Here is a 20,819-nt window from a genome sequence, read left to right as displayed (position 1 = left end):
AAACGCTGCTTTTTACTGTGCAGGCTAGCATAAACTTGGCCTAAATGAAAAGAATAGAGCTGATGAAGTAGTGTATTGCCATGGAACGTGTGGAGCAATCCAACGGACAGCCCCTCATTTACTGGTAACACTGCATGCCTCCCTGCACAATATTCAACATGTTCTTTTTTTAAAGCTGAACTCTGGGGAAATGGTAAATCTAACCTTGCAGTCCACACTGCCAGGGTTGAATGCTATCTTTTGCCTAAAGTACCCTAAAAGCACCTTTACTTACCTTATCCATCGCTCCTTTGGCAGCCAGCACTTGCCTCTTCTCTATGACACCCTATGTTATAGGTTGGGCCTTGGTGTCCTGCATTGTATATGAAGGTGTCAGAACTGTGTCCAACAGCTGGGTCTCAGAAGAGAAAAGACTTTCGGTGACCACTCATGGAAAGAGGAGCCTGTGGGAGCATAAGGTAAGTACATGTGTTTTTCAGAAAGAAGCATTTAACCCTTTCACTGCCCCACTGCTAGGGTAGACTTTTCGTTTCCCTGGATATCAGCTTTAATCTCCTTTCCTCTCCTTCAGCTACATGACTTTTTCTAACATTGCTACTTTGCACATTATTACATTCAGCAGTTTGAAAGTGCTGTGAACAGAGAGCACTGTATCTGCTGATGATCCCTGTTTATGATCTGCAGTAGGGGAACATGTGAGGCACAAATGAAGGAGGATCTGCCTGAGTCAGGGGAGGATGTTTTTTGTTTATTTTTCAGGCTTGTGCATCACATGGTAAATAATTTTGGTACTTTAGACTGTCATGCAGGAGCTTTTAGTTGTACTTTAACTTCTTAGTAACTAAGAGCCCATTCACACATGTGCGACTTGGCAAGTCACACCCCATGTTTCCCAATGAGTACCATTCATATCTGTGCAACTTCAAAGTAGCTCCTGCACTACTTTGGTCCGACTTTCGTGCGACTTGAGAGCCATAGTCACACCTAAATGATGTACACTATATTGCCAAAAGCATTGGGACACCCCTCCAAATCATTGGATTCAGGTATTCCAATCGCCTCCATGGCCACAGGTGTATAAAATCAAGCACCTAGGCATGCAGACTGATCTACAAACATTTGTGAAAGAATGGGTCACTCTCAGGAGCTCAGTGAATTCAAGCATGGTATCGTGATAGGTTGCCACCTGTGCAATAAGTCCATCCATGAAATTTCCTTGCTACTAAATATTCCACAGTCAACTGTTAGTGGTATTATAACAAAGTGGACGCAACTGGGAACACCAGCAACTTAACTATGAGGTGGTAGGCCACGTAAAATCACAGAGTGGGGTCAGTGCACAGTGCGGAGAAGTCACCAACTGTCTGCAGAGTCAATAGATAAAGACATCCAAACTTCATGTGGCCTTCAGATTAGCACAACAACAGTGCATAGAGAGCTTCATGGAATGGGTTTCCATAGCTGAGCAGCTGCATCCAAGCCTTACATCACCAAGTGCAATGCAAAGCGTCGGATGCAGTGGTGTTCATACTCCTTCCATCGAGCAAACAATACAGTGTCTTAGAGTCTGTACAAATAGACTGAAAAATAGTTTTTTTCCCTGTGGCTGTTAAAGCATTGAACAGCTAATCATTAGACAATATTGCATTACTGTATATTTTATTCTCCATTGCATTACTGAATATTTCATCCATTAATGCACTACTCATTGCACCGATTATGGTATTACTGTATATTCCATACCCTGATTTTTGTTATTTATTGTAAATTGGCCATTTATGCACTTCTGGCTGGATGCTAACTGCATTTCATTGGCTCTGTACATGTACTTTGCACAATTACAGTAAAGTTGAATCTAATCTAAAGCACGCCACCACTGGAATCTAGAACAGTGGAGACGTGTTCTCTGCAGTGACGAATCACCCGGAGTCCCTGGTGACAGCCCAGTATCTGTGCCGGGAGTGCACTGTGCGGTGCTCTCTCAGCACAAACACCAATACACATAAATAAGCCCAGTTTTGTAGGCATATATGCGGTTTTTCGTCGTAAGGGGTTAAATATATTTTCTAACATGTGTTGCCTCACTGCCATGCAAGTATTGTTATTATTCAGGATTTATATACCGCCAACAGTTTTTACACTTTACAGTATAATTATTCAGGATTTATATACCGCCAACAGTATTTACACTTTACAGTATAATTATTATTCAGGATTTATATACCTCCAACAGTTTGCTCAGCACTTTACAGTATAAAGGGAGACAGTACAGTTACAATACAATAAAAAAACAAACGAATGAAGAGGGTCCTGCTCATAAGAGCATACAATTGAATAGATTAAATAAAAGTAAATCCTTGTTCACATGGGCATACTATAGTGTATGCTGGACAGCAATGAAAGGGCTGTAATTGTACAGGGATTGTCTGTGCAGCTGCTGCATCCTGTTTGGTTTGAAAGGGACTGTCTGCATGGCAATACACCAACATCTGTGCATCCCTGTGCTGGCAGACACATCCTGTACACTATAATACACCTGTGTGAATAAGACCAAAGTGATGACAGCTCAGCCTGATGAAATTTTAATAACATGAATGACGTATTCTGCAGTATTTAAATTACCATAGGCTAAGAGACATTGGATGATGGCTATTGATCAGAATCCAAATCATCCGTTTAATGGATTGCAGCCAGGTTAGGACAGCAGACACAATTCACTGAGGCTGATTTCCTAAAACTGCAGAGTGCACAATCTGTTTCAGCTGTGCATGGTAGCCAATCAGCTTCTAACTTCAGCTTGTTCAATTGAGCTTGGCCAAAAAAAAAAAAGCGCAAAAAACTGGAAGCTGATTGGTTTCTATGCAGAGCTGCACCAGATTTTGCACTCTCCAGCTTTAGTAAATCAACCACTTGTGTCCAGTGAAGGACGTGGCTGTAGGTTGGACAGGGGTTGCACTGGTTAATCAGATTTCAGCAGTTTGCTGACAGTGCATAGTACTTCCATTTATTGCACGCAATAAGTAAAATGCATGAGACTAGCCTCCCAGTGTATACTCACTCCCTGCTATTCATGTTTGCAGTAACACTGACATCACAAGTCCTTCCTCGTCTATTCCATTGATGAAGGGCGATTCTTACTGTTGGACTGAGTGGTTTTCATGTAATAGTACTCTGATCCCAAACTGTGTATAGATTCCGCCCCAGGGAGGGTGTACAGGACAGCTTGGACTAAGTGCAAGGGGGTTGAATGACATTGGTCACCTTTCATCCTGAAAGACACAAGTCATCTAGTGAAGGAAAAGTACTGCAGAGGAGAGGTCTGGAATGAAGGTGATTATTGCAGCAAAGGCTGTTTTCTCTATTTTATCAAATTTGCTATTAATTTTTTTGGGGGGCTGGAATTCATCTTTTAAGTGATTCTATCACTAATCCCCTGCAGGACAAGGTGTCGGCTTCATTTTATAGCCTGCAGGCTCTGTTACTAATACTTACTTTCCTGGTACCCCCCTGCTGGCTCATTCACTTACTGCTACAGCCCCAAGAAGAAAGCCTTTGTAAACTTAGTGTCAGAGCTTGCACAGGGCTAGGAACTTTCCCCTGCCCCCATGTGATAGTGCTGAAGCCTGGCAATTGGCTGCTCAGGCCCCATGCACTGCATATTGGAAGGAAGAAGAAGAGGTCACATACTGAACTAAATTTTCAATGACCCCAGCTGACGGATGCAGCTTTGTGAGGGAGGTATTAATAGAAAAGGACAGTTTTTCCAAACATGCCCTTTTTCTTTCTGTCTTTGGTCCTTTGGAAAAGAATGCAATACAGGGCTGTAAAAGGACATGATTTTTTTTTTTCTTTTAATTTTAAAAGTTGTTAGTTTTGTAGGGGAGCTTAGATATGAAAAACCATTTTGTCCACCCACCTGATTTTTGGCAATTCCTCTTCCTCGTGAGTTTGGGCATGCAGAGGAGTTTGTCAAAACATATCAGTGTCACATGCCTGGCTGCTCTGGTTTTCACAAATGTTGTTCAAGGTGAGCCAACTGAACCGAGGCGGGGTGAGTCAATCTCCCACACCTGTAGGAATGTCCCTGTGTACGCTGTTCATCTCTCAGTACAAGGAATGCGGACAAAGGTAAAGTACATGGATCACACATAGTGTGCTGGAGAGCCCCATGATTTCCTCTGGGGTCTCTACTGTCAGTACAAGGTGGGCTGTGCAATGACCTCTCCCTGGATTGCTTGTCTCTGCCTTTACACCTGTCACTTGGACCTGGCATGGTGAGTGTGAACGGATGGCTGTGCTGTCCATGGAGCACAGGATTTCATGATTATATACTGTGTATTACTGTACTACTAGGTGGATAGATCAGAGCAGGGGAGAGGATGGATGGATCAGGCTGGATATTGGTAGTGGGACACCCCCTCCTTTCTGTCACATAGTCAGGGATTTCTATTTGATTCTGCGTGGATAGGTCTCACCTATCAAGATTGATCTATCATTACAGGCTAAACTTCATTTTTATCTCTCATCTATCAAAGGCTCCTCTTGATTTCTACCTTGTCCGGGTTCTTGCACAGGGATGCTGGTGACTTTGTTTCTGTAAATGGTTTAAATTTCAATTAGAAATATTTACATTTTCTGCAACAACCCTATGCAGTCTTATCAAAGGATAACTAAAATAAATGCTATACTTAAAGTGATACTACAGTTTTTTGTTTTTTTTTTAATTAAAATAAAGTGTTATTTGACTTTTAACCCTTTCATCAATAAATTTTGGAGAACTTTGAGAAATTCTCATTGGGCATTCAGGAGTGATGGTTTATGATAGAGCATTTCATATATGCCTGTCATTAAAGTGGTTCTAAAGGCTGAAGATTTTTTACCTTTACTGCATTCTATGCATGAAGTTTAAAAAAAAAAAAACCTTCAGTGTTCAGTAGCCCCCTCAGCCCCCTACACTTACTACTACTACTACACTACACTTGAGCCTGATCTTGGTCCAGCATTGTGCACAGGAGCCCTGGCTCTCCTGGGTCTTTCCTTCCTCATTGGCTGAGACATAACAGACATTGGCTCCCACTGCTGGCAATCAGCCTGTGAGGAGACCGTGGGGGGCTGGGCCGAGCCGCGCTCTGCTGTGTCTTATGGACGCAGAGAGCAGGGCTCTGGAACAAGTACGCACTAGTGCCCCCATAGCAGGCGGCATGTTATGTGGCACTGCTCAGGGGGGAGGATGCAGAAGGCGAGGGACCCAAAAAGAGGAAGATTGGGGCTGAAAACCACTGCATACAACAGGTGAGTATAACATGTTTGTTATTTAAAAGAAAAACAAGCCTTTAGTATCATTTAAAGGCTCCATGTACACTGGGCATTTTTATAACGCTGGTAACATTAGCTTTGTAAAGTCACGTTAAAAAACGTGAGTTTTTTAGCGTTTTTGCATTAGCGTTTAGCGGAGTTTTGATAATTTTTTTTTGTGTTTGCAGTTTTTAGCCGAGTTTTTTTTAACCAAAAAAAAGTTTTGTTTTTTTTGCCAAAAAAAAATCCAGCCAAAAAACGCAGCTGTCAAAAAATGCTGATTACAGTCTATGTGTGTATGGACACATAGGATAACATGCTGGGGGATTACTGGCTGTAGAAAAAACAGTCAAAGGCAAAAAACGTCCAGTGTGCATGAGGACTAAAGGGTTCCTTGAGCACCTTTCTTTTATGACTATGTTCAAGACTGTTCAGTTCCACCATTGTTCAAGTGGGTTCACAATCAGCTGCTGAGGAAATACCCATGCACCTGGCTCTTCACCTGGCTTCTTCCAAATATATGGTGTAATTAGTACATTGGAATTTTATCAGTAATCTTGGCGCCAGACTTTATTGAATGTGCGTTCATAGACACACACAGCACGGCTTGACCATGACCCCTGCTCCTTCTTCACAGTATTGGACTGACAGCAACAGGAGCCAATGGCTTCTGTAGCTCTCATAGGCTCCTGTGGGAAGAGGAAATGTGAAGGGAGAAAAGCTGCAGCCGGGAATAGCACTGAATCAATTAGAGGAGACAAGTAAGTGCTTGGGGGTTGCAGTGGGGGTACAAAAGATAGCTAAATGTTTTTTACCCGAATGCATTAAGGTAAAAAGTATTTAGATTTTAGAACCACTTTAAGTGCCCTGTCACACCGGTGCCAATTGACATTGCACCTGAAATTGCATCTAGTGAATGTCAGTGTCTTAACGTGTGGTTTGCTGCAGCGTGATTTCTGAGTTTTTGCATTACATTTTCTGCAGTTTTGTTGCGATTTACATAGAATGCCATGGAAAGCGCACTGCAAATTGCAAGAAGTCATTGAAAATCTTCACAAATAGCATTAAAGTCTTCAGAAATCGCACCTGAATCGCGTGATTTTATATTGCAGCGTTGTGACCGATGACTTAGTGTGTAATTGCGGCAATTGAGATCATCTAACAGGAATACAGTACAAAATATCATTTGGATAGTCTGCACTGCTGACCTACAAGGGTTTTTACTCTTGGAGGTACGGGCCTTCAGTCAGTGGACTGTTGAATGAACTACAATTGCAGTGATGTCACCGCCCTGCTACTGGTGCTCTCTGTAAGGTGGCAGATCGGACTTGTAGTATTTTCATCTATCAATCCCCATGATTGATATGAGGATGATGCACCTGTGCAGGTGCAGTCACCCTCCACTGTGCTAAAAAAAAACAAACAATGGAATGAAGGAACAAAAAGAGCCCTGGGATTTTTTTCAAGGTGTGAATGGCATTTTGTTTCTGTTTGTTACACCCTATATGAAATGTGATTAAAAAAAAGACGGATTGCACCTGTAAAGACATTTTCTAGCAAACATTTTTATTACATTTTAGATGAAGTAGGAAAGAGAACCTTTTAAGTTGGTCTTGCTTGCCAGGGAGAATTCCCTTCACCTCTGTCCTGGAGAAACCAAAAGAAATGAGGGAAAGTGAGGGAAAACCCCCTGTTGTCACCAGAATAGGTGATGTCATCGGAAGATTTCCACTCCAGGTCTGGTGATAATCATTATATGTTTGATATAATTTGTTTCTTTGAGGGTCGGGTTCACACCCAGAAAACACACTCCGGATGCATTTTTACTTACAGTTCACACCACAAAAATGCTGGATGTATTTCTGTGTGCACGGTTTTGATTTTTAATGTGTTGGTGTGTTTTTTTCCCCTTTTGATTTATCTTTTTTTCCAAGGTTTCCTATGGGTGTTTTTTTTCCCTGTAATGTATTCCATTGCTTTCTTGATGCTTTTAAATGTGTGTGGTTTTGATGCATTTTGCTGTGTTCCAGTACAGTTCTGTGCAGAAAAAATCCTGCATGTTTTACTTTTTTTTTTTTTTCCTGTACTGGAACGCACTGGCACTGACTGCATGGTTCTGAACTATGCCATTGGAACCCATATAATCTACTGTCCTTGCGTTTTTGATGTAGAAAAAAAAACACACTGGACTGTATCTGATGTGATAAGAGGAGAGAGAGGGGTGCCAGACTAAGTGCAGCATTAGACCATCTTTTATTGCACACAATAGTATGTAACTCACAAGAGGTAATCACTTATTGTCTAATACTGCACTTAGTCTGGCACCCCTCTCTCTCCTCTCATCTCCACTACAGAGTCCAGCCTAACTCTGTAGGGTGCTGCCTCATGACTGTGCTATCCTAATAGCTGAATACCTCCCTACTACCCATGGGACTGTTATATTTATATACCCCATCTCTCCAGCGCCAATATATCACCTACTGTTGCGTCTGATGTGAACCTACCCTCAGAATAAAGTGATCACCAGGACAGACAGAGAAATTTACCTGACAGGGCACAGGTGGTTATAAAGAGAAGGCAATTATTTTTAGTAAGTCATAAGCAATGTAGTTGGTGATTCCCCTTTCATGAGGAAAGGTAGGAGCCAAAGACTCGATTCCTTAAGAATTTGATTAAGTGAAGTGTATGTACAAATATAAAATGCAGCGCTATGTGGTGTTGCCCTAATATAGGTAACAATAATTTAGACATAAAACCAAACATGAAATTTATATCATAAATGGATGAAATGCAGTCCTGTAATAGTGCTCGCTGTTCTCCAGTGCAAATGATAGAAATGCACAGAGAGGAGACATTGTTGGAAGTGGCAGCAGAGAAGCCTCAGAGTGACCCTTGTACCAGCTCTAGAGAAGGGGGATTATCCACTCCACACGTCTCTGCAAGGATATCTCTGGCCTGTGGGACTTCATCTTCACCACACGAGGGTGCTTCATCTCCACATCTTCCAGCTCCTATCCATTTTCTGACCAGAAAGAGAGGGTATTCTTCAGGATTATTTATATACATGCGTATTACCAATACGCTTCTGGTTAGTGCGCATTTCTATCATTTGCACTGGAGAACAGCAAGCACTATTACAGGACTGCATTTCATCCATTTATGATATAAATTTCATGTTTGGTTTTATGTCTATATTATTGTTACCTATATTAGGGCAACACAACATAGCGCTGCATTTTATATTTGTATATTCATTTTGGGACTTTTTATGTGTTTTCCTTGAATGTTCAGCTGCTGACATTTTGGAGCGCTCACTGTAGCCTTTCTATTTACATAAGTGAAGTGTATGGAATGTGGCTGAGTTTTCTCTGTAATTAGAGGCTTTGTTTCTTTAGGTAAACCTTTCCTTGCATTGGAAATGACATGTAATTGTCCTAGAGCTCCAGATGCTGCTTGCAACATGGAAGTGGACAAAGACTATTCCAAGGAGGCCATTCGAATGGAATCTTATGCCAAGTTTCCCAGCAGCTGTCCAATCTCTGCACCAACACTGGCACGCGCTGGCTTCTATTACACTGGAATCCAAGACAGAGTAGAGTGCTTCAGCTGTAAAGCAATTGCTGAAGCCTGGCAGCACGGAGACACCGCCATTGGAAGACATCGGAAAATCTCTCCAAATTGCAAATTCATTAATGCTTATAGTTCAAGAAGTGAAGTAATTCAAACCCAAGAACCCACAATTCAAAATTTAAATCCCCACTTGGAAATGAACTGTGCATCCAGTGATACTAACCACAAAGTAGACTCTGAGTTGCAAGCTGATTTCTTATTAAGAACAGGAAGAGTTGTTGATGAGTCTGAGCCCAAATACCCTAAATATTTAAATATGAGTAGTGAAGATGCAAGATTAAAAACATTTAAGAACTGGCCAAGTTATGTTCGTGTTACACCAAAGGATTTGGCAAACGCAGGACTTTTTTACACCGGTAGTAATGACCAAGTCAAGTGTTTCTGTTGTGGTGGAAAGCTAATGAACTGGGAACCTGGGGATATAGCATGGAATGAGCATCGTAGACATTTCCCGGACTGCTTCTTTGTTCTGGGGAGGGATGTTGGAAATGTAGCTCTTGAATCCAGCAGTATACCCCACAGTACACGAAGAGGTTCTGAGGTTCCTGATCATCCAGCAATGAGCCAGTACAAAGCTCGAATTGACAGCTTTGCTAACTGGACTTATCCCATCAATAAGGAGACGCTCTCAAAAGCTGGTTTTTATAGCACTGGTAAGAAAGTATATTGCTGTAAAAGAATGACTATTATTGTGTTGATGAAATGTTGACTGTAAATAAAGATTGCTAACTTCAGTCAGATGAGCATTTACACCCATTTTGCACGCAGGCATTTGTTACAGCCCCTGCATCTTCCTTGAGCTGTACTCAGGCAGCCTATAGAAGTGGATGCAGATGCAGCAGCTGCACGGACACAGCCACATATGCGTACAGGAGCTTGTGCATGGATCTGAAAGCAGGCAATGTACATTTGGATCCCTGCACCAACTTTTGCATGCATGTCAGATTTTGACATCTGGCTGTGTCCATGTGCATCTATAGGCTGCCTGCGTGCAGACAGAGACAGATGCAGGCATAATAACAAACAACAAGGCTTCATTCATATAGATGCTGGCACCTTTCCTTTGTGAAGGCTGTCTTTGTTTTGGCATCTGCCTCTGCCCCAAGTTGCGTGTAGTCAGCCTATGGAGGTGGATGCCCCCAATTCCCCTTTCCCGACAAAGCACCGTTTTCTAATGTCGATGAGGACGAGGGCTCTTTCCTCACAACCCTTGTCCAGTGGTTGTGGGGGTCTGCGAGCAAGGGGACTTATTGGAATCTGTAAGCCCCATTCTATCAATAAAGGGGCCCCCAAATATCGCCATCCCTTCTCCACCTGCATCCAAATCTATTGGCTGTCTGCACACAGCTTGAGGGGGATGAAGATGCCAAAACAAAGGCAGCCTGCAAATAGGAACAGGTAGGTGTCAGTGTCTGTCAGAATGAAGCCTGACTCATGCCACATATGTTAGGTGGCTTTTGAAGCAGTAATATTGGTTGATACAGGGTGTGATAATGTCTCTTGATCCATCAAAGAAGGAAATGTTAAGGCACTAATGTGAAATATTTTTGCCTCTGTGGTATAAGAAATTTTACCATGCATTTTTCAAGAGAAATGGTCACCTTATTCATTCATAGCAAAGTGACAGTGTCTTTGTAAGCAGCCTTCTTGGCTCAGTTAAATGCACCTTGCCAGCGCTCCCTCCCCACTTATATTTTGGTTACAGGTGGTGACAATACCTGATGCCTTCAGATATGGGGAAGAATGTGACCTCCTCTCATGTTACATTATTCTGCTCTAGCAGTCAAATCGCCAAGACTGAGCAATCTCACATGACCGAGGAAGTGACTGCTCTTCTTCGCTTCCAACAGGATTTTTGTACCCACTGTGACGTTTGTAGGAGTGGCAGGGGATCACTGGCAAGGTTTGGGGGCCTTTACAAAGTTACTTTGTCCTGAATAAGGTCCCTTTTACATAAACGATCCGATCAGGTCCATTTGTGTGTTTTTCATGAGGACCCAATCGGACCCTCCATTCTCCTCTGTCTTTTTACACCCACCTGCCTCCAAACCAATCCAGCAAAATCAAACAGAAGGGGATTAGTTCCCCTCTGAGTGGATTGGAGGGCAATCGGGTGTAAACGGACAGCTGGTCTGTTTACATCCAACTACCCATAGAGCAGAGCATGCTTTGTCTGTGTCCTCTCTGAGTGGATGACAGATCTGGCACTCTGCTCAGCTCAGCAGTGGCTCAGCTGACAGTTTCCCTGCTGAGAAAAACAGATCTGGCCCATTTTAAAGGGGCCTTAACAAGATGACAATGTCTCTTTAACACCTAATTTGTGTACATTTTCCTTCCAATTTCCAAATGGACCTGATGTATTAATGTTAAAGAGACTTGGGAGAAGTGCGTCAAAGTGTTGCAGGTGTGATGTGCAGGCATTTTGAGGGGCACATATCTGCAGACGCAACCTCAGAAACCTTGCTATTACTGTCAGATCCACTTTCTGCCTCCTCTGCATTCATTTGGCGGGGCCCATTGGAATATGTAATAGCAAAGTTGTGCACCAAGCTGTTACACTGTCCGCCCCCCCCCAACCAAAGTATTACTGTAATTTGTTTTTTGTTACTTTATGGTAGATGAGCAAGATGCAACAAGATGCTTTTATTGTGGAGGGGAGTTAAAAGATTGGAACCCAAGGGATGATCCATGGGAACTACATGCAAGATGGTACCCAGGGTAAGTAATGGCTCACAAGGAGATGCATTTGAAGGCAAATTTAAGCTACTGTAATTCTTAAAGTGTTTAGTTGAACTTTTAAGAAAAAATGAAATGGTGAACTTACACTATACACACTGCTCAACATTACACAACACAACCCTGCACAATCCCTGCTCTGTTCCTTCTTTCTGTAGGGCTCCTGGACAGATCAGAGCAATTCTGATTGAACAGCACTGGCATGTGACTGGGTGGGGAGAGTGTTGGCTGTTAGTTGACCCTTTTTTTTTTTTTTTTTCCCTGAAAAGGTGATCTTACCCTTTATTTTGTACTTGTCTTGTAGCCCTGGCTCCCAAGTTTAAATCACACCAAGGTTGTTAGCTATATGGAGTATGTTCTCCCTGGTTGATAAAGGGTTTTCTCCCACAAACCAAAAATATACTGGTACATTAGCTGGCTTCCTTACAAAAATGACCTCTAGTGTGAGTATGGCAGGGACCTTGATTTGTTAACACCTCTGAAAAAACTGTTGCAAATATTTCATGGTACTCTTTAAAGTGATGTGTAATAGTGCTATAAATGATCAAGATCATCTGCCAGCTTTGTGGCTTAGCTGTCATTAAGAATAGGTACTTTGTTACAATCTATATTTTTCTTTACTGCATGTACTGTATACTCAAAAGTGCTTTATTCAGGATATTTTCAGCTTGTTAAAACTTGGCACAGTCTCTTATTTTAAGCAGGGGTTTCCTGGATTTTCAGATTAAAGTGTTCCATTTTTTCCAGATTTTGTCTAATGTGAGAACCCCACTGTATGTTTATTTTGTTCCCATCCACATGGCATACCTAACTAATTTTAAAAATTCTCACCTTTTTAGATGTTTCTTTAGAGTAGTTTACAATTTACCCAAAAGCTTGCTCCAAACAATTTGAAAGTGGAATCACTTTATTAAAGTGGTATTAAACCGAAAATAAAACATTTATGATATTACTGCTTACCAATTCTTAGATATGATGGCTGCATTTGTTTTTTTTGTTAGGCTTTCTTTTTTATTTTCATCTGGTGATCTGGCCAGTAAGTATGTTGTTTTTTTCTTCAACAGGATAAGCTATTCTGCAGATGTAGTGGTAAGAGGGTTGAAATAAGCCATTTAACACTGATAGGTGTGCTTAATTCACCCTGGTTTATTTTTGTAAAACCTTTATTCCGAAAGGAATACAATTGTTGCTTTTACTGCTTAAAAAGTGTTAGCTGGAGTTTGGCTTCAATTTGTTAGTGTATCTAAATCTGCTAGTGTATGAGCTCTAATACAGGAGGTGCGTTACTGGCAAGATTACCAGGTGAATACACAGGGAAAAAAGAAATCTAATACAGCCACCACATCTAATGAATGATGAGCTGCAATGCATTACATATTTTGGTTTAATACCCTTTCAACGTACAATGTAGAATCTAAGCATTGATATCTTTAACCCCTTGTTAGAATAGACAATGTTGAAATCTAGTTTATAAATGATGAGTTCTGCCAGCCCAGTACAGACAAGGTTGATTATGGTAAACATTAAAATATTACTAAACCCAGGACCCTACATTCACTATATCTGGTCTCCCACAGTACACACAACATGGAAATGCAATTATTTTAGTAAATATAAACGGCTAAATACCTTTTCTCATCAGCAGTTAGAGCAGTCTTGTGACTTCAGCTGAGCACTGGTTAAAGCTTGTAGAAGGAATATTCTTTCTGCTCTAGGAGGGTGCAAAACCCCTGACCTCTGTCTGGACCTTGCTGATTGGCCCTGCTCTGATCACATGCACTCTCCCAAGAAAAAACCTCTCTAGCAATACACACTAAACGGAGCATGTGCCTTTTTACACAATGCAGAGGATTAACCTCTTAGGTTCCACAGTGAGTATAACAAGCATGCTTTACTGCATATACAGACTGATTTTGCCTTACATAAGGCAAAACATCAGTAAAACTGTAAGCAACAAATTTTTAAATATTTTTTTTTAAGTTAAGCAATGTAAATAGGAACTTAAAACAAATATAATTAAAGTAGGTGTTATCCCAGTTTGGCTACAAAAGTGGGAAAACAATTGAGATGCATTTTGTCACGTTAGAAAAGGGACACAAGGGGATGCCTCTAAGTGCAGCATTAAAATAAAACCGTTTAATAAAGCATAAAATTGTAGCACTCACAATTGTGAAGAATTAAAATAACCATGAGAAATGACCATGGGAAGTGTAAGGACCGCTGCCACTCCTCAGGTGTGTAAGTAGCAGCATCCAAGAGCAGATAGAGCCGAGGAACGAACGGACATCTGTGCTCCATGGAGGGCATCGGCTCCTGTAGTTGGAGAGGAACTTGGAACCAGAAGTGAGTCAAAAATCCCACCGTGGACCGCAAGACCGGAAGTGGTGTCAAGGAAGGTGGGTCTGTAGCCTAGGTAACGCGTTTCAGATCACCAATCAGCTCCTTTGTCAAAGGAGTGGCAGTGTTCCTTACAATTCTCATGGTTATTTTAATTTTTCACAAGTGTGAGTGCTACAATTATGGTTTATTAAACTGTTTTCTTTTAATGCTGCACTTAGAGGTGCCCCCTTGTGTTCCTTTTCATTTCTACAGAGATACATTCCAGTCTCTTGGTGGAGCTGCCTTTAGGTTCTTTTATGGATTTTAGCAATGTGTATGGACTTCCTATGATATGGACTTAATATTGTCCAAATGTTAACTCTTTGTATCACGCTGTTTTTTTAGTGTATGTTTGCGCCATATGCCATTTGTATATTTTGTCAAGTTAGGCAGCCCATTCAAAATGAAATGGCTGTAACGCACCTCAACACCTCAATTTCGATCCTGCTGTATTTTTTTGTAACGTACCACAATGCACATTGAAGAGAATATGGAAGTAAAATAAGTAGTATTAACGTGGTGGCATTATTAATAACCCTAAGCATTGGTGTCAGTGAACTTAAAAATAACCCCCAGCATTGCTGTCAGTGTCTGCAATCAAAACACCCACCTTTGGTGTCAGTGAATGCAGTAATTAAACCACTGCCAGTGGCAACAATAACCCCCAGCATTGCTATCAGCAGAAGCAATAATAACTCCCATCATTGGCATTGGTTTCCGTGGCTGCAGTAATTACGCTCAGCATTGGTGTCTTTGGCCAAAATTAAAACCCACAGCATTGGTGGCAGTGGTCACATTAATACCCCCAGCATTTGTGTAATTGGCCGCACTATTACAAATGAAGGCAGCTCTATAATTATTTATACAACAGTAAACTAATGTTATTTTTAATTGCAAGCACTGTAGGTGCCTGAAATTGACCTGGTTTAGGACAGGTTCACATAAAATGCTTTCCAGTTTTTCCAATGTTTTCAATAAATGTACAACCTGCTGCAGTTTTTTTGCCTGGAACAAATGTAAATGCACTGGAATGCACATAATAAACCATTGTCCTAAAATTTTTCAAAATGGAAACCCCCCCCCCCCCCCCCAAAAAAAACCCACTAGAACACAATGAAAATGTATCAGAAACGCATCCTGAACTCTGATCTTGTGGTGTGAAGCAGCCCTAAAGCCTGTTGCAGTTCCTGTACAGCAAAGCTCAGAGAAGAGGAGGAAGAAGCAGGACAAGGATCCAATCAGTGCTATGGTGCAGGATACAAACTGACAGGAGTGCAGATTGACAGATGAGCTCATCCATGAGCTCCTTTCCTTGTCCTGTGGGGTGGGGGTGGGGAGGAGACCTGTAAGCTATTTATTATTTATTTCAGGTACTTGTAGAGCGCTGTCAATTTACGCAGCACTTTACATATAGTACATTCACATCAGTCCCTAACCCTCAAGGGGCGTACAATCTAAGGTCCTTAAATTACATTCATACATATACTAGGGCCAATTTAGACAGGAGCCAGTTAACTTACCAGCATGTCTTTGAAGTGTGGGAGGAAACTGGAGCACCCAGAAGAAACCCACGCAGGCACAGGGAGAACATGCAAATTCCAGGCAGGTGGTGCCGTTGTTGGGATTCGAACCAACACCCCTAGTACTGCCAGGCGGAAGTGCTAACCATTTTGCCACTGTGCTGAAACTACATCAGAGAAAGATCAAGTCCCCTGCCAGACAGGGCAGGATCTACCTGTGTAAACCTCTGGACAGGATGGACTGAAATCTAGAGTGCATTTTCTGAAGTTTAACATAGTAGTGTGTTTTTTTTTTTTTTTTTCTTAAAATGATTGTAATTTACTGCTATGCTATGTTATTGCAGATGCAAGTTTCTAGTTGATGAGAAGGGGCAGCATTTCATTAATACTGTACAGCTAACCAAACCTCTACCATCTAGGCTGGTAAGTTATCTGCTTGTGAATGGTTTAAATTCCAACCAAACAACTCGGTTTGTTAATTGCTCCATTACATTACAACATCACAATGACAGTTCTTTTTTCGTGGTATATCTTATTCCACACCCCAGGGTGTGAGTAACACGTGGACACTGGTTTTTTTGTTTTGTTTTTTTTCTTTACAGACATGGCATTGTTTGGACTAGGGTTTCTCAACCATTTTGCCTTGGAGGAACCCTTGGCAGAAAGATCTCGGGAAACCACCGAAATAATTTTCACATCTACAGCTCATAGAACATTGGTGTGATCAGCAAGCTGTAGATAAAACAAATTATTTTTAGAAATAGCATTAAGTAAAAGAATCTATATTAAAATGTACCTATTTAATGTGAAACTTGGGCATGCTTTTTTTCCTGCACAAATGTTAATTTCTGGGTGGAACTTGAGAAAAGCAGTGTAGAGGGGGGGTCAGCAGGGCAGAACACTGGGTCAGGAGGGCAAACTTCATGGGAGCAGCAGGGCACACTACATGCTGGTCAGCAGGGCACACTACATGCTGGTCAGCAGGGCACACTACATGCTGGTCAGCAGGGCACACTACATGCTGGTCAGCAGGGCACACTACATGCTGGTCAGCAGGGCACACTACATGTGGGGGCTGCAAGGTACATTACATGGGGAGGCAGCAAGGCACATTATGGTACCATTTTTCTTCTCGTGCAAAGCTATGCAGGGAAGTGGCTAGAGATGGCTGTGGCACGCTATTGTCACTGGCCGCTACTCCCCTCCTGTCCATCTCATGTGATGTCACATCAAGTATAAGCAACTGGGATGGAAAGGAGGAGGGGAGGGACTGTGTGGGAAATAGCATGCCACAGCCAGCACTATCACAGCCGCTTCCCTGTGTAGCTCTGCATGTCTTGGCAGTGGGGATGAGATCTACCCATAAGTTGCCTACGATTGATAGGTAGCTCACGGCAGGACCCCTGGGAACCCTTTCGTGGAACCCTAGGGGTCTGCTGAACTCTGGTTGAAAAACCCTGGTTTAGACCATCTACTGCAAAAGTACTTAACAGTATTTATTTAAAGGGTTAGTCCACCTAAAAGTAGCATTTCCATATTGGATAAATACTCAGAGTTAAACCAGTTTGGAGTTTCCTATATTTATCAAGGACTCAATTCATGACATTTCTGCACTTGCCTTCCAAAATCTGCTCACCTACCAAGGGGGTTTACTTTCCCTATTAAATCATTAATGTATTTTATACCATGGAGACTGCAACAGGAAGCGTGAGAACACCTTCGTTTTAGCAGAGGGTGAGATTTCAAAGTAAACCAGAGCAGAGCTGGTAACATTGGTGCTGAAGCCAGCAGGCAATTTAGCCTAGCAGACTAAAGCTGGGTATACAAATACTGAAATTCAGCAGGTTCAACAGAAACCACCTAAATTTCAGTGCATGTGTACTGCTGTCTGTTCAATAAAAGCCAGTCTAACAACCGGTTTTTGTTGAATAGTCCTGCTGGAAAACCAGCATTCCATCAGTAGAGGCAGCCAATGGCTGTAGAGCTGATCTATGTATTCTGGAGGGGGGGAAACCCATTGTCAGAATACAACAGTGCAGCAGGAGAGATCCCTGCATCCACAACGTTTGTGTGCATTCAGGAATAAAATAATGCTACATGTATACTCTGCTTAAGACTAGCCTTACGCCTATAGATTTTTACTCCTAAGCTAAAAAACATGGATGAAGGAAGTTTCCTTACTGGCTAGGTTATTCTGACAGCAGCCACCCGCGACTGTCAGAGAGCTCAGACAATGACTAAACGCCCAGCCATAGATGGGTCGAATCTCGGCCAGTTCAGCAGGGACAGGCCAAGATTCAATCCATCTATGGGCAGGCTGGTTGTACTAAAATCGAATAATCAATCAACTTCAGTACAACCAGTTTGTCAGATTTATTGCATGACATTACTGCCGGCGGCTCTAGCCACAAGTGATAATCATTTTATTTTACTGGCAGGGAAAGCTCGCTGCCGGCAGAACACAATAGCGTAGCAGGAGGGATTCAAGTTATTTTCTTCCCTGTAACCCATGGTCGAAGGAGAGAAAAATCACGTCATTTATGGCTTGCCTTGGATGTAGTGTCTCTTCAGCTGACAATTTTCCACCCAATTCCTTAATCAGTCATCTTTTGTCGAGCTGGGTGGTGCCAACAGGTATGGCAGGCTTAAAGCTTTAACTAAAGTATGGGTGAGCTGACACTCTACTAGAGATTTACTGATCTAGAGCACATCATAGCCTACTTAGCCATAAGTATGCATTGTGTTGATGTTTCAGGAGTTTGTAGCAAAGTTAGTCTTGTACTCACGCAGGAGCATTACATGATAGGACTTCTCTTGTTAAATAATTGAGGCTTATATATTAAGCATTCTATAGTTCACTGTCATACAGGAGAAGATTAAAAGCAGACGCCAGTCCTTCAGAAAAGATGATTCAGGTACGGGTGGGTACAGCAAGCTGACACACACTAAAGCAGCTTATATCTCTGGGTTTGAAGAGGTCGGGTCTCTTCACTATATTTACAGTATCTTTATAGGAGATGTGACATGAATAGGGAAAAAGCCTAGCACTGGAGAGCGTGACTGCCTCCAGTAGGCAGCAGAGTAAATATGATGCTGTTTCAATGAAACCATGCCTGGAACAGGAAACTACGTATTTTCCAAAGCTTGCACCTCAAAATATATAAAGTTAAGTACTAGAAATGTCTTTCCTACATTTTTACTACTTGGTAGGCTAAAGCTGGCTAGGGTGTTAACGGCCACTGTATCCAGTGCTGCTTTTAATTAACATTGATACACAAGAAAAAAGCATGTGGAACACACCAAAAAAATCCACCCTTATTAATTTTGGTCAGTCATCTTTTAAAACTGAACTCCAGAGGTAGGACAAATCCCCCATTTCATTGGGATACTCCCACACCGCATGGGTTAAATGCTCATTTATGTCTAGGGGGCTGCAAAGAGAAGTTTTGCCCGCTCTATACTCCACTCCCACAGGCTACCACCAAGGCTTTTAGACTAGTCCTTGCAGCCTCTTCTACCGTATGGTCCTCTGATGTCGTCAAGTGCAGAGCCCATAGCCCTGTATTGGTCTTGAGGAGGCTAAGGCAAAGTCCAGTGCTGGAGATTACGGGAGGTGAGGAGACCACCGGCTGCTGTTCCCCTGGCCTCCCATGCCTGAACGAACATATCACCCATGCAGTGTGGGGTCTGCCCCACTGCAAGGGGGCAGCAAAGAGGTTAAGCATAAAGAAACTTGCATGAAGTTTCTACAGTCATGTGGAAAAGTACATACACCATGCGGAAATATCGGATCAAAATATATGAACAGGAATACATTAGCTGTTCATTCAAACAGTGGCTACAGATATACTGAAATAAAACACAAGAATCACCTTTTACATAATTTATTCAACAAAAATATCAACAGGTGTAATATTGTACTGTGAAAAATGTAAGTACGCCCTTGGCCTTTCAATGCAAAATTAGTGTAGTGCAACCTCCTCAATACATAATAAACAATCCCTACTAAAAATATAAATAAAAATTAATAAAATGAAAGTCCAACTAATACCCCAGTGGAATTTTTGGTGAAAAATTATCTTCCTCCAGTGACTTGTGCACCTCCACTATTCAGGTGAAAAATCTGCTCAACTCATATATACTTAACGCGCTCATCTGGACACTCCCAGCGGCTCAACCTCTCAGGCTTAGACTTTCTCTATCAATTGTGCTCATATATCATCCGATATAGATCTCATGTAATAGAAAGGAAAAGACACAGTGCTCTCTATTGTTTAAAATCTTATTCAATATACAGCAGATAAAAATACACTTACCTGTATGTAAGTCAGTGTTTCTCAACTCCAGTCCTCATGGACCCCCAACAGGTCATGTTTTCAGGATTTCCCTCAGATGAAACAGCTGTGGTAATTACTAAGGCAGTGAAACTGATCAAATCACCTGTGCAAAATAATGGAAATCCTGAAAACATGACCTGTTGGGGTCCATGAGGACTGGAGTTGAGAAACACTGATGTAAGTGTATTTTTATCTGCTGGGGATTGAATAAGCAACCCCAAACCATAAAAACATTTTTTTCACCCTGCTTCACATTTGGTATGCGGTTCTGATTTTGAAATGCAGCCTTGGGTTTGGGCCAAACACAATATACTCACTGTGGTGCCCAGTGGTGTATTTTGTTTTTGTGCTGCCCTAGGCAATCTCAAAAATCGGTCGCCCACACGACAATCAATTTAACATGCTTTGCTATGGGTTCGATTCACATCTATACAGTTTCTTGCAGTGCGATTTTGGGAGAGGTGCAGGGACTTTTTCCTCATGCAGGAAGGTGCCTTTTTAGGTTCATGGACTTCAATGGAAGCGCATGAAAAATGCATGTACATGCATTTTTGGTAGGATTTTGTGTTTTAACAACCAGTTTCCTCCTCCTAAAAAGAAAAAACTCATGAAGCATGAAAACACATCAAAAACCTGTAAACAATGCACTGCAAAAATGCCCCCCAAAACGCATGGAAAGCACATGCACAGGTGTGAACCTAGCCTAAAGAGAATCCACTCCTTGGCATCTAATCCGGAACATCTGACTCTAAATTTCTGCATTTGAAGTGGTGGTAAACCTAGCAATATTCTTAATTTTAACACGCCAACTCTACATTTTTGTAAGTTTAACATTTTGAATGAATGCACCATGTAAAATGCTTGTTATTTGTTCAAGCACATCACCTTTTATTTGTAGGCACTGTTTGAAAAGATCTAATGT

The 20,819-nt window shown here is 41.8% G+C and overlaps 1 protein-coding gene across 6 annotated transcripts in view; it reads left to right on the top strand.

Annotated features, from left to right (window-relative positions):
* Window positions 1–20,819, top strand: part of XIAP (X-linked inhibitor of apoptosis) — a 45,667-nt gene that overhangs the window by 6,275 nt on the left and 18,573 nt on the right. For 4 of the 6 annotated variants that reach the window (XM_089677201.1, XM_089677200.1, XM_089677205.1 and 1 more), the window contains exons 2-4: window positions 8,691–9,578; window positions 11,544–11,643; window positions 15,905–15,983. In XM_089677201.1, coding sequence (XP_089533327.1) covers window positions 8,714–9,578; window positions 11,544–11,643; window positions 15,905–15,983 — 1,044 coding nt within the window. In that variant the 5' untranslated portion in view covers window positions 8,691–8,713. Of the gene's footprint in view, window positions 1–4,138; window positions 4,275–6,877; window positions 7,033–8,690; window positions 9,579–11,543; window positions 11,644–15,904; window positions 15,984–20,819 lie in introns of those variants that run through there. The other 2 variants (XM_089677204.1, XM_089677202.1) reach the window with 2 other exon arrangements.

This window comes from Staurois parvus, unplaced genomic scaffold (assembly GCF_062004578.1).
Source record: "Staurois parvus isolate SC_StPar_1 unplaced genomic scaffold, SC_StPar_1.0 ptg000181l, whole genome shotgun sequence".
Taxonomy (NCBI): domain Eukaryota; kingdom Metazoa; phylum Chordata; class Amphibia; order Anura; family Ranidae; genus Staurois; species Staurois parvus.
This window is presented reverse-complemented; position numbering and strand designations above follow the sequence as displayed.